The sequence below is a fragment of the Dendrobates tinctorius genome, unplaced genomic scaffold (assembly GCF_039654945.1).
Source record: "Dendrobates tinctorius isolate UK_male_01 unplaced genomic scaffold, ASM3965494v1 ptg000243l, whole genome shotgun sequence".
NCBI lineage: Eukaryota > Metazoa > Chordata > Amphibia > Anura > Dendrobatidae > Dendrobates > Dendrobates tinctorius.
In genome coordinates, this window is record NW_027361910.1 from 816040 (window position 1) to 829372 (window position 13333).

Consider the following 13333-nt stretch of genomic DNA (forward strand, 5'->3'; position numbering starts at 1 on the left):
AAAGACCCATCCACATTTCATCTTCAATGCATTTGCTGATGGAAAGAGGTTTGCACTCAAAATCTCATGATACATGGCCCCAATAATTCTTTCAAGTACACTGATCAGTCGCCCTGGTCCTTTTGCAGAGAAACAGCCCCAAAGCATGATGTTGCCACCCCCATGCTTCACAGTAGGTATGGTGTTCTTTGGATGCAACTCAGCATTCTGTCTCTTCCAAACACAAGTTTTGTTTCTACCAAAAAGTTCTACTTTGGTTTCATCAGACCATATGACATTTTCCCAATACTCTTCTGGATAATCCAAATTCTCTCTTGCAAACTTCAGACGGGCGCAGACATGTACTGGCTTAAGCAGGGGGACACGTCTGGCACTGCAGGATCTGAGTCCCTGGCGGTGTAGTGTGTTACTGATGGTAGCCTTTGTTATGGTGGTCCAGCTCTATGCAGGTCATTCACTAGGTCCCCCTGTGTGGTTCTGGGATTTTTGCTCACGGATCTTGTGATCATTTTGACCCCACGGGGTGAGATCTTGAGTGGAGCCCCAGATCGAGGGAGATTATCGGTGGACTTGTATGTCTTCCATTTTCTTATGATTGCTCCCACAGTTGATTTCATCATACCAAGCTGCTTGTCTATTGCAGATTCAGTCTTCCGAGCCTGGTGCAGGGCTACTATTTTGTTTCTGGTGTCCTTCCACAGCTCTTTGGTCTTCACCATAGTGGAGTTTGGAGTGTGACTGTTTGAGGTTGTGGACCGGTGTCATTTATACTGATAACAAGTTCAAACAGGTTCCAATACTACAGGAAATGAGTGGAGGAAAGAGGAGCCTCTTTAAGAAGAGGTTAAAGGTCTGTGAGAGCTAAAAATCTTGCATGTTTTTAGGTAACCAAATACTTATTTTCCACCATAATTTGCAAAATACAGGGCTTGCGAAAGAATTCGGCCCCCCTGGAAATTTTCAACCTTTTCCCACATATCATGCTTCAAACATAAAGATACCAAATGTACATTTTTGGTGAAGAATCAGCAACAAGTGGAACACAATTGTGAAGTTGAACAAAATTTATTGGTTATTTGAAATTTCTGTGGAAATTGAAAAACTGAAAAGTGGGGTGTGCAATATTATTCGGCCCCTTTAACTTAATACTTTGTTGCGCCACCTTTTGCTGCGATTACAGCTGCAAGTCGCTTGGGGTATGTCTCTATCAGTTTTGTACATCGAGAGACTGAAATTCTTGCCCATTCTTCCTTGTCAAACAGCTCAAGCTCAGTGAGGTTGGATGGAGATCGTTTGTGAACAGCAGTTTTCAGCTCTTTCCACAGATTCTCGATTGGATTCAGGTCTGGACTTTGACTTGGCCATTCTAACACCTGGATATCCTGGGAATCCATGCAAAGAGAAAAGGTCGCACTCATCGAGATGAAAGTTTCACTGATTTATTGACATATGAACATGTCAAGTCGGGGGAGTGACATAAGGAGTGCAAGAAAGGCTGACAACAGCCGTTTCGCGCTGCTCGAGCGCTTCAACGCGTTGAAGCGCTCGAGCAGCGCGAAACGGCCGTTGTCAGCCTTTCTTGCACTCCTTATGTCACTCCCCCGACTTGACATGTTCATATGTCAATAAATCAGTGAACCTTTCATCTCGATGAGTGCGACCTTTTCTCTTTGCATGGATTCCCAGGATTGACTGTTTCCAGGTCTGGCACCCAAGATTCCCAGCTGCTGGGCTTCTGTATGCCGCACATCATTTGAAGTCATACGGTAACAGCGGTGCCGTCCGCTTTTTATCTTGAGTTTTGTGATTTAACACCTGGATATGTTTATTTGTGAACCATTCCATTGTAGACTTTGCTTTATGTTTGGGATCATTGTCTTGTTGGAAGACAAATCTCCATCCCAGTCTCAGGTATTTTGCAGACTCCAACAGGTTTTCTTCAAGAATGGTCCTGTATTTGGCTTCATCCATCTTCCCATCAATTTTAACCATCTTCCCTGTCCCTGCTGAAGAAAAGCAGCCACAAACCATGAGCTGTCACCACCATGTTTGACAATGGGGATGGTGTGTTCAGGGTGATGAACTGTGTTGCCTTTACGCCAAACATATCGTTTGGCATTGTTGCCAAAAAGTTCGATTTTTGTTTCATCTGACCAGAGCACCTTCTTCCACATGTTTGGTGTGTCTCTCGTGGCTTGTTGCAAACTTTAAACAATATTTTTTATGGATATCTTTGAGAAATGGTTTTCTTCTTGCCACTCTTCCATAAAGGCCAGATTTATGCAGTGTATGACTGATTGTTGTCCTATGGACAGACTGTCCCACCTCAGCTGTAGATCTCTGCAGTTCATCCAGAGTGATTATGGGCCTCTTGGCTGCATCTCTGATCAGTTTTCTCCTTGTTTGAGATGAAAGTTTAGAAGGACGGCCGGGTCTTGGTAGATTTGCAGTGGTATGATACTCCTTCCATTTTAAAGTTTTGGAAATCATTTGGTATCCAAATCTGGCTTTAAACTTCTCCACAACAGTATCATGGACCTGCCTGTTGTGTTCCTTGGTCTTCATGATGCTCTCTGTGCTTCAAACAGAACCCTGAGACTATCACAGAGCAGGTTCATTTATACGGAGACTTCATTACACACAGGTGGATTATATTTATCATCATTAGTCATTTAGGACAACTTTGAATCATTCAGAAATCCACAATGAACTTCTGGAGTGAGTTTGCTGCACTGAAAGTAAAGGGGCCGAATAACATTGCACGCCCCACTTTTCAGTATTCTAATTTCCACAAAAATTTAAAATAACCAATAAATTTCGTCCAACTTCACAATTGTGTTCCACTTGTTGTTGATTCTTCAACAAAAATGTACATTTGGTATCTTTATGTTTGAAGCATGATATGTGGGAAAAGGTTGAAAAGTTCCAGGGGGCTGAATACTTTTGCAAGACACTGTAAATCTTGCCAAATCAGACTAGGTGATTTTCTGGATGTTTTCTCATTTTGACTCTCACAGTTGTGGTCTACCTATGATGACAATTACAGGCCTCTCTCATCTTTTTAAGTGGAAGAACTTGCACAATTGGTCGATGACTAAATACTTTTTTCCCCACTGTATAGGCAGCATTAGTTTTGGATTAATGTAATCTGCTGCCCAAAAATTGCCAGTTCCACAGGTAGACCCAAGCTAATTGAGAGTGGGAGTTTCTCTATCACCTTTCAGGTTCTGAATATGTAAGGATGATTTCTCAGAGAAAGTTAAAAAAGTAAGGGGTTTGAATTGCAGGACATTTAGGCTAGTACTTTGTAGGTTGCAATGCGACCCCTTCTCTTTTATGCTGCAATATCACAGAGGCAAATAGTGATATAATTGACCATGTGAACCTTGTTCCCACCAAAGTCGCAGCCTAGTTGTCACGTAACAGAAAAGTCACCATTTCTGTATTATTGTCTACCAATATAGGGCAATGGCACCCAACTGATAACCACTTCAACCAATGCTGTGTGCATGTGTGAGAATATAGCAGAGGAACTCACCTCCATAACCAGGTACACGGAATTGGCCACTTCCTGAAAACATAGAAACACACATCAGGTAGGATCCGATTACTGACTCACACAGCTTCTACTCAGGCCAGGGTGACGGACAAGGGTGCCGTATATGATACGTGGATGCGGCACAATACAGCACACAAAGGGTTATCAGGCAAATTAATGCAAAACCAGATGTGCAAATTTACACCTGTCATCATTTGCCTAGCAAAAGTTTTATTGTTGGTTGTTATTTAATGCAGCTAATCTGTGGATATGGTACACCTGCATGTACTGCCTGACATGGCCAGGCCATTTGTGCAGTATTTATTTTATGACACCTAACAATGCACTGAAAGAACAGGGAATTCTGAGAAATGTTTGTTTTGATTTATTGACCATGACATTATCCATTAACATTCTGCGGCCTAGTTAATAACATACCCAGAAGCCTAGGGGCGAAGCAAAAGGATTCAACAAGACCGGGGGAGTAAAGCTGCATCGCACAAAAAGAAGAGGGACAAAGAACTTGTAATCGACCACAATTACTCTACAGTATATTTACTACCCATCCATTTCTTTATATAGCACCAACATATTCTGCAGCGCTTTGGCACTCACTACCCGAGTGGGGCGCACGATCAGTATGTCTATGGAGTGCGGGAGGAAATCGAAGTAACCAGGGGAATCACACAAACACGGGGGGGGGGGGGAACATACAAACACCATGTATACTTCATTAGATTTGAACTCAGAACCCCAGGCAACAGTGCTAACCACTGAGCCACTTTGCCGTTACACAGCTTATGTACACGCTGCAGTCATGCCACTTTTTTCCCCCCATAATTTTGTAAAACTGCAGCAGGAAATGTAAAGAACCTATTAGTATAATTCCCCAGTATTTAACCGCAGGGCTTTTATGTACATGTTCACACTGCAGGTCCGTATTGTACGGGTCTATAACATGGATCTCACTAAGGTACATGGGGCCTCTTCTGTACCTCCATAACCTTTCATGTCATACAGAGGTATACAGACGCTTTCTTCATCCCAGCATAAGACATTGCGTGTTCCACCGCTCTTTGTATGTGTAGAAATCTTCAAGGGAGAACATCTCTACAAATTCTGCTTCAACTATCAAACCCAATTCGTTTCTAAGGCTGGGGTCACACTAACCGACGCAAAATATGGTCAGTATTTTACATGCGTAATACGGATGAATGGCCCCTAAACAGTGCTCCGTATGTCATCCGTAAGCAAGGTGTGGTCGCGTATTTTGCACATGTAAGCATCCGTATGTAATCCGTATGGCATCCGTATGGCGAGATTTTCTCGCTGGCTTGCAAAATGGACATATAATGGAGCCCTATGACAGGGTTTCTAACAGAAACCAAAGAATAGATATAGACACATAGAATACATATATATATATACATATATACATTCTATGTGTATATATCTATTCTTTCGTTTCTTTATTAAAACTGTCAGTATGAGTTTACTGTATCGCGCACTGAATTGCCGGCTTTGCTAAAGACACTGGGTGCGTATTTCTCGCAAGTCACATGTGTGGTCCGTGTGTAATGCGTATTTTTTGCGCACCCATAGACTTGCATTGGCGTACTACGGGCGTAGTACGCTGACAATCGCAGCAGATTGGCATGGACCGTAGGATACGGATGAGAAATATACGGCTGGTGCGAGGGACCCCATAGAGAATCATTGGTCCATGTCTAATGCGTGCTTTTAGCGCCTCTCACTCGGCCGTATTCCTCGCCAGTGTGACCCCAGCCTAATAGCCATCCTATCGTACAGGTTGTAGGAGACATGGAAGCTCACTAGCTGCTTATAAGAAAAATTATAGCCAACTTTTATAGTATCAGACCTCAGTTGTAAGAGTAACAACATTTTCTCTTTTCCCACCTAAAATCCCAAGAGGCGATCACTAGTGACAAAGAGCTGAATGCAAGCTCTGGTGTCTACTCTGCCTGGTAACAGGCCTGCCAGCTCTGCCCACTCTTCGCAGCTGTCTCACAATGATAAGGGGCCATTGCAGGCCATCTGTTGGTGTCAGGAGCACATAGGCCAGATATTCTGCTATATAGAAAGGACAAAGACGTTGGGGGTATAAGGACATGTCTGCTCCTGTTTCACCCTCCCTCATTTCCCTATCAATGCATTGGAGTCAGACACTAGGCACCTGCTGAAGACAGGAGACAAGGAATGGCCATATATATTATACATTGGTGTAATTTATGTCTAGATATATATTACACACACACTTGTTGTTAGCTGCAAGTCATCTTGTGTAACCGGATGTGCTCATACAATGGTGCGTTTTTCAGGACAAATTCCAGTAAGCAATGTTACTAACCAGCATCCAATAGTAATCTAATAAGAGGTCACCTACACTGATCACATATAGGCACAACTAAAAAATGTCAACCAAAACCATCCAATATTATAATAATATCATCCAATACCACTGATAATATGTGGATTGAAAGACAGAAGGTATTCAGCTCATGATCAGTATTATTAATGATCTGGTAGTTTTCACATTATCTGCTGGGACTTTTTAGACTCATACCTCCTGTACATTCAGGAGGCTTCTTATCAACAGAGGTAGGGTTACTATAACAGGTGACACCTCTAAGTACACAGCTGATAACACAGGATCCACCATTAACAATAGGCGATGTCCCCTTGCTCCCGGCTTCACAATGAGCTTTGCACACGCTCATTAGATGCTTCAATACAAAACATGGGGTCTGAGGCAGTCTATTGCTGCTAATGTTCAAGTGACTATCATAAAAGAACAGGAAATTACTGTGTCTAAAACAGCCTCATTGGCTGTCTTTTTTTTCATTATTTTTAATAGGATTTCTAATTTTGCTTTTTTAACATAGATCGTAATATGGAAAAAAATACTGCCAAAAATGTATGTACGTACATGTATATATAATACAAAATCCGAATTTAAACTATAGGTAACTTTCTGAAGATCCCATTCCTTTAAAAAGCTGTAAAGATTCTTTCATAACTTCGACTATGCTCTATTATCCTAACTATGAATGTAAAGGAAACACTTGGGATTAATAGAGCAATAGTGTATTTTCTCCAAAAGTTGTAAGAGAATTGGACCAGTAATTAAGGGTCCCGCCATGTAACTGGTACATGCCCAACACTACAGACACATGCCCAGGACCAAATTCCTATAACAATTGGTTTCATAACGTGAAACTTGAAGGCCCCAATACAAGATCTCAAAAAGGACTCCCAACCATCAACAGTACTGATCTCATATAGGACATAGGGACCATTCGGGACTTCCTTGCGTCCATGGACCAGGTGCAACTGCAATTTGGATTGACGTTAGGTTATATGCTGGATCGTTTACAGATACAGATGACTATTTAAAGCCCCCCGGAAACATGTGATCTTCTCTGGTCTTGTAATATTGGACGTGGGCGTTGTAATGTTCTATGTCTAAAGTTTGTCATGTGATAGTGGTAACTACGTGTGTGTCTTGTAGCTTCCATGATTTTTCTTTTATGGTTGTTTTTTTCCCCAAACCAGTAGCTCAGGAGCCTTATGTGATTCAGGTCTCTAAGGCTATGTTCACACGTGGCATATTTGGTGAGTAAAACTAGGAACATTTTTCATTACCAACATTATTTTATCAATGAGGTTTCTGAAATCTCATGCGCATGCTTTTGAGCACGCTTCATTTTTTTGGACACGCATTTTCTGCCCTGCTGCGTTTTTCCCCAAGATGCAATATGTCAATTCTTTCAACGTTTTTGCAACCTTTTTTACTCAAACAAATGGGTGAAAGACGCAAGTAAAAATGCACCTACTATTTTATGCAAGGTTTCTTCCTGCCACCATTCTGGTTTTTGGTGCAGAAAAAATGCTGCAAATATGCCATGTGTGAACATACCCTTAAAGGGAACCTGTCACCTCGTTTTGCCGCTAGAAGATGCGGCCACTGCCTTTCGGGGCTTAGCTACAGCATTCTAGAATGCTGTAGCTAAGCCCCCGATCTAACCTCCCATCTTCATGAGGTGTCGTCATCCTGCTTGCTTCGTGCCGCGCTTCTGCGCAGGCATTCTGATCTGGCCTGTTGAGGGCAGAGCCAAGTACTGCAGTGCGCAGGCGTCGGGAAAGGTCAGAGAGGACTGGCGCCTGCGCATGCGCACTGCAGTACTTGGCTCTGCCCTCAACAGGGCAAATCAATACGCCTGCGCAGGAGAGTGACACGAAGAAAGGAACAGGACGTCATCGCTAGAAGAAAGGAGGCGCCGGACCCGGGACCTGCGACACCCATCGGACTGGACCGCCTCCGGGTGAGTATAATAAAACTTGTTTTTCTTCTCTTTCAGGTCAGACTGAAGACTTTTCTACAGCATTATAGAATGCTGTAGATAAGCCCCAAAAGGCTGTGGCCAAATCTTATAGCGGCAAAACTAGGTGACAGGTTCCCTTTAAATGTGATTCTATAGCTAATGGCATTGTAGACCAATAACTCCAGGGATATTTTTTTCCAATACTAAGACCATTCCACTCAGAACCATACCACGAGCAATAGACCCAAATTTTTTTTAGGGACCTATCCAGGTTTGAAGTGAGTTTAGGGGTCCTATATATTGGAAAAAACCCAAAAGTGATACCATTTTAAAAACAACACCTCCTGACATACTGAAAACTGCTGTCAGGTAGTTTATTAACCCTTCAGGTGCTTTTCAGGAACTAATACAAAGCGACGTGATAGGAATGAAAAAGTTGATTTTTACCACCTAAATGTCGCTGACTTTTGAACAGGTCATTGTAGTCGGCAGACTCTTAAGGTACTGTCACACTAAGCGATATTGCTAGCAATATCGCTATAACTTGTGACGTTATAGCGAAATTGCTAGCGACATCGCTGTGTCTGATACTTACCTACGACTGGCTCCCCCCGCTGGTTATCGCTGATCGCGCGAGAACGTTCAGGACTGTTTCTCGTCGTCAGCTTCCTGCGGCGCTTCCTGTGGAGAGATGAGCAAGAAGCGTGAAGCCGGGTGGGAGGACGCAGGATCGCCTAGTGTGACAGCTAAGTAGCGACCCCCGTCCCCAGCGATGTCGCTGGTGAGATCTGCCTGTGTGGCAGCTCACTAGCAACCACTTAGCGATGTACCAGCGATCCTGACCGCGTCATATCGCTGGTCGGGATCGCTGGTACATCGCTAAGTGTGACAGTACCTTAAGTCTAAGGCCGCTATTTGCTCGTGAATTGCCATGGCAAACATCAGGATCACACAGTCATGATCTCAGGGTGCCGATGGGGATAAAGAGGGAGAAGCCCATACTCTTAAACATTTATATCATCTAGTCACTATTGACAACAGCATCTAAGGGGTTAAACAGATATGGACGGTGACAACACTGATCGTGGCTGATGCAGCAAGTTGTCAGCTATAAATGTTAAAATTGAGCTCCCAATATGATTTTCGAGGTCATTATGATTACACAAATACCAATCATGTATGGGTTCTGTGATGAAAAAAAATCCAAAGTTTGTAAGAAAAAATGTCGCCATTTTCCGAGACTCGTAGCATCTCCATTTTTCATGATCTGGGGCTGGGTGAGAGCTTAGTTTTTGCGCGACGAGCTGACGTTTTTATTGATATCATTTTGGGATAGAAACAATGTTTTGATCACCGGTTATTGCAATGTTGTGATGGTAAAAAAAAATGTAACTCTGGCTTTCAATTTTTTTTGTCGCTACGCTGTTTACTGATTGGATTAATTTACTTTATCTTTTGATAGGACATGATCAGATATTTCTGAATGAAGTGATAGAAAAAATGTGTATTTTTTAAAAATTGTTTTATTTTGAATGGAGCAAAAACTATTGTGTTTTCTTTTAATTTTTTTTTTATATATATTTTTATTTTTTACTGGCTTCAATAGCCCCATTAGGAGACCTGAAACAGTGATCATGCGACCGTCTGTGCTACACATAGCAGGGCTTCAGCATATATCAGGATTTCCTATGAACGCCAGACACAGGCCTGCGTTGATAGATTTACGATGACAGGCATGGGGTCTTCTGCAGATCCTCGGCTGGCTATGACAATCCATCAGATCGCCGCAATCATGTGACGGAGGCGCCAATAGGTGGGTCTTGTGAGGTGTTTCCGTAGAGCGCATGTTTAATGCCACTGTCGGAGAGTGACAGAGCCCGCATCAGAGGCAGGGATACGACCGATGAGTGTCTTTTCTTAGGCCATGTGCACACATTGAGTATTTGGTGAGTTTTTTACCTCAGTATCTGTATGAGGGAGCCCGGCTTTGTATGCGGGGGTCCACTGACTGACCAGCCGTGGGTAGAAGGAGTCAGTTTGCCTTCTCCTTCTTTCCTAGGGGCGCATGGAAAGGGTTAAGAGATTTGGTCTCTTACCTTAATGGTGATGCGCTCATTGGCTGATAAAGGGTTCTTCCGGGTCTGGTTCCTCCCCTTTCAGAAGGTATAAACTGATGACCTTGGGGTCTCTCGGCCTCTTTGACCCCGGTGGATCGAGAGCGGCCCTCCCGCCCGGATGGTTTAGTGGGCTATGGTTTGGTTTTGTCTCAATGTGATGAAAGTCGCAGCAGTGGCGGAAAAGCAAGAATGGGTAACATGTGCCGGGAGTCGGGTGACAAATCCCCACAATTTTCCGATGGTTAATTTGGAGTGCTGCGACCTTACCCCTCCAACAGTTGGGTGTTAAAAGAAGAGAGTTGTTGTGATTGGTTACTCTCCCAAAAATATTTTTCATTGAAGAGTGTGTGTTAGTGTCTTTCTTTGCGCCGGGAAAGGAGAGGGGCAGGTTTATAGGGTATGGACAGTCAGCCAAAACCAGGAGTGGGTCATAAATACAGAAGTGGTGATGGGTTTCTATTACACTTTTCCTCTGATTGTTTCACTCCTGGTTTTAGCTTACAAATACTGAGGTAAAAATTCACCAAATACTCACTCAACGTGTAAACATGGTATTATAGTTGGAAACTGAAGCGACTTCTGTAGTTTAACTTTATTATATAGTGGTTCCTGGTCAACAATTCATGGTCTGATGTGCCCTGACAGATCTCACTGTACAGTGTCTGAATCCAAGGTCAGTAGGTCAATATATAAATGCACTATATCCGTAGTATACATGGACTTCATCAGGGGGCTCTGACTTGCAGCGTGGGATCTGTGGGGCACCAGGTCATTTGCCCAGCTAGTGCAGTTTCGCTGAGGAGGTGATGGGCACATGGCGCCGCACCTTTACGTCATGGACCCAATAAGGGGTTTGCTGTGATGGGGCAGTGGGCCTCCTACAGACTGAGAAATAACAAATCATAATATTATAAAGGTGAACACATGTGGGAGTAGCAGCGGCAATAATACGCTCCAATTTGTGAGTATTGCGTCACCCATTGCTTTCTTCTCAAGCGCTATAGCTTGCCGAATAAGCGGGGAACCGAAGATATTCGCTCAACTCTAATTATAATGGTTCCACTTTCACAGGCCTATACAATACAGATGACTAAATCTGTAAAGCGCTGCTGAATATGTTGGCGTTATATGAGCAAGTATAATAAATCCTAAGTATAACAACAGCAACCTGAAGTAAACCGTGCCTTTAATCCCATGTGAGAGCTGTAGATTATGTATTATAGATAATCCCGGGTGATGCGATATTTCCCACAAAAGCATTTAGCCTCTTCTCAGTGACAAGAACAAAGCCAATTGCATTACAGATGAGGCAGGAGACTGATGTTACTATGGCGGTATAGATAGACACTACCTGAAACATTCCATCCCCTCCATTCGTAGCTGGACATCTGCCACCATTCACAGGCTCCAGGGGATTGAGATATAAAGGCAGAGGAACCATTCAGCTGGAAATACTCTGCCGCTCTCAATTAGACTGTATGACAATGTGTGACCAGAAGGTGACCATCCCCCCTCCGCTAACCCATGGGGGGGTTTAGAAACCTATTGACTAACATGGCCAAAGGTCATCAAATGTCAATGAGTGGTATCAGTATTGGGCAGTGGTCTACAGAGGAGGACTACTGCAGTAAAAGACTCAGACATTGCATGTGTCTGTATTAGGCCCCGTTGAGTTTTTATTGAGGTTTTTACCTCAGTATTTGGAAGCCAAACCAGGAGAGGAACAATCAGAGGAAAAATATGATAGAAACACGTCACATCTGCATTTATCACCCTCTCCTGGTAATGGCTTACAAATGCTGAGGTAAAAAAAATCATCAAATACTCAACGTGTGCACGAGGCCTTATAGGCAAGTAAAATGAAGACTATCCAATAGTGGGGCCTACAATGACCCCATAATATCTTGGTGTTATCACCCTTTTTACATTTTGGAATGTCCAGAACAAAAGCTTCTGAGAATTTCATTGTGGGTTTGTCCATTTATACAAATTTAATTCATATCACCTACTATTCAGGTGATCGAAATGGCCTGGAAAAAAAAAAGTGTTCAAATTTGCTGTAATTATCCGTCATTTTAAAAGCTTGTGTCAAGACAAGTGCTGTGTGTGGACATGGCTTTTAAGGCTATATATATATATATATATATATATATATATATATACACTATATAGTGTTTTTCAATTACATTCAGTATATGTGGCAAAAAAAAAAATCAAAAGCGGCATGAGCCTAATGTATCCAAAATCCCTTTTTTTACACTACAGAAACCAAAAGAGAGTCCTTTTGGCCTCTGTCCTTCTGGTATGTGTAAAAGTGTGACTTCTAACTATATTCTCCTATATACTTTTTTTTTTTTAAACACTGTTGGCCACTCTATGGTCATAACATGGAATACGCCGAAGCCTCCAACAAGGTATAGGTTGGGAAATGCTCCTGACATAAGCCATGATGTAACCAAAGCCTCAACACCCTTTCACACAGGCAGAACGGCGAGCTTGTTCCTAATTACTGGTTTGACTACATTCCACCGCTTTACCAGTGAATGACTGGATCGTTCCTGTGGGCCTATAAATAACCTTTCTCGGCAGCACATCTCCCCATGTAACCAGGGGCCGTGCTGCTGACAACACACATACAACGCATTAAGACAATGTTCACGTGCTGCAATTTTGCTGTGTTTTTTTCTGCAGTCAAAACCTGCTCTCTTAGCAGTAAAAACGCTTCAAAACACCCATTTTTCAGCATTTTTTACGCTTTTTTTGGGTGTGGATTACAGGTTTGTTTTTTCTACAGTACTTGTTTAATAAACTTAGTTGTATTAACCAAAAATGCTTAAACAATGCTGCGAAAACACAGCAAAAAAAAACCCATGTGTTTTTTGTAGTGTTTTTCACTTTCTCATTTTTTTCTACGGGTGAAAAAACACTGTAAGAATTCTGAATCGACATGCCGCAGACTAAACACTGCAGTTGTGCAATTCAGTCAGGGAAAAAAAAAACAATCACGTGCCTGAAATTTTACAAACATCATAGCTTTTGCTGTTACTGTAAAACGTCGTAAAAATGCAACGTGTGAACATAGCTTAAAGCCCCCGTTACACACTGCGATATCGCTAGCAATATCGCTGTAAAGTCACCGATTTTGTGACGCTGCAGCGATATTGCTAGCGATATCGCTGCATGTGATACTTACCTCCGACCCGCTCCCCCGCTGGTTATCGCTGATCGCGCGAGAAGCTCCTGGACCATTCCTCGTCGGTCACTTCCTGCGGCGCTTCCTGCTGTGACGACGAGCGACGCGTGGAGCCGGGCGGGAGGATGCAGGATCGCCTGGT

The 13333-nt window shown here is 42.9% G+C and overlaps 1 protein-coding gene across 3 annotated transcripts in view; it reads right to left on the bottom strand.

The window, feature by feature from the left end:
- The window catches only part of ULK1 (unc-51 like autophagy activating kinase 1), a 115558-nt gene that overhangs the window by 82929 nt on the left and 19296 nt on the right, over nucleotides 1–13333 (bottom strand). For all 3 annotated transcript variants that reach the window (XM_073557031.1, XM_073557029.1, XM_073557030.1), the window contains exon 4: nucleotides 3539–3571. In XM_073557031.1, the coding sequence (XP_073413132.1) occupies nucleotides 3539–3571 (33 nt within the window). The remainder of the gene's footprint in view (nucleotides 1–3538; nucleotides 3572–13333) is intronic.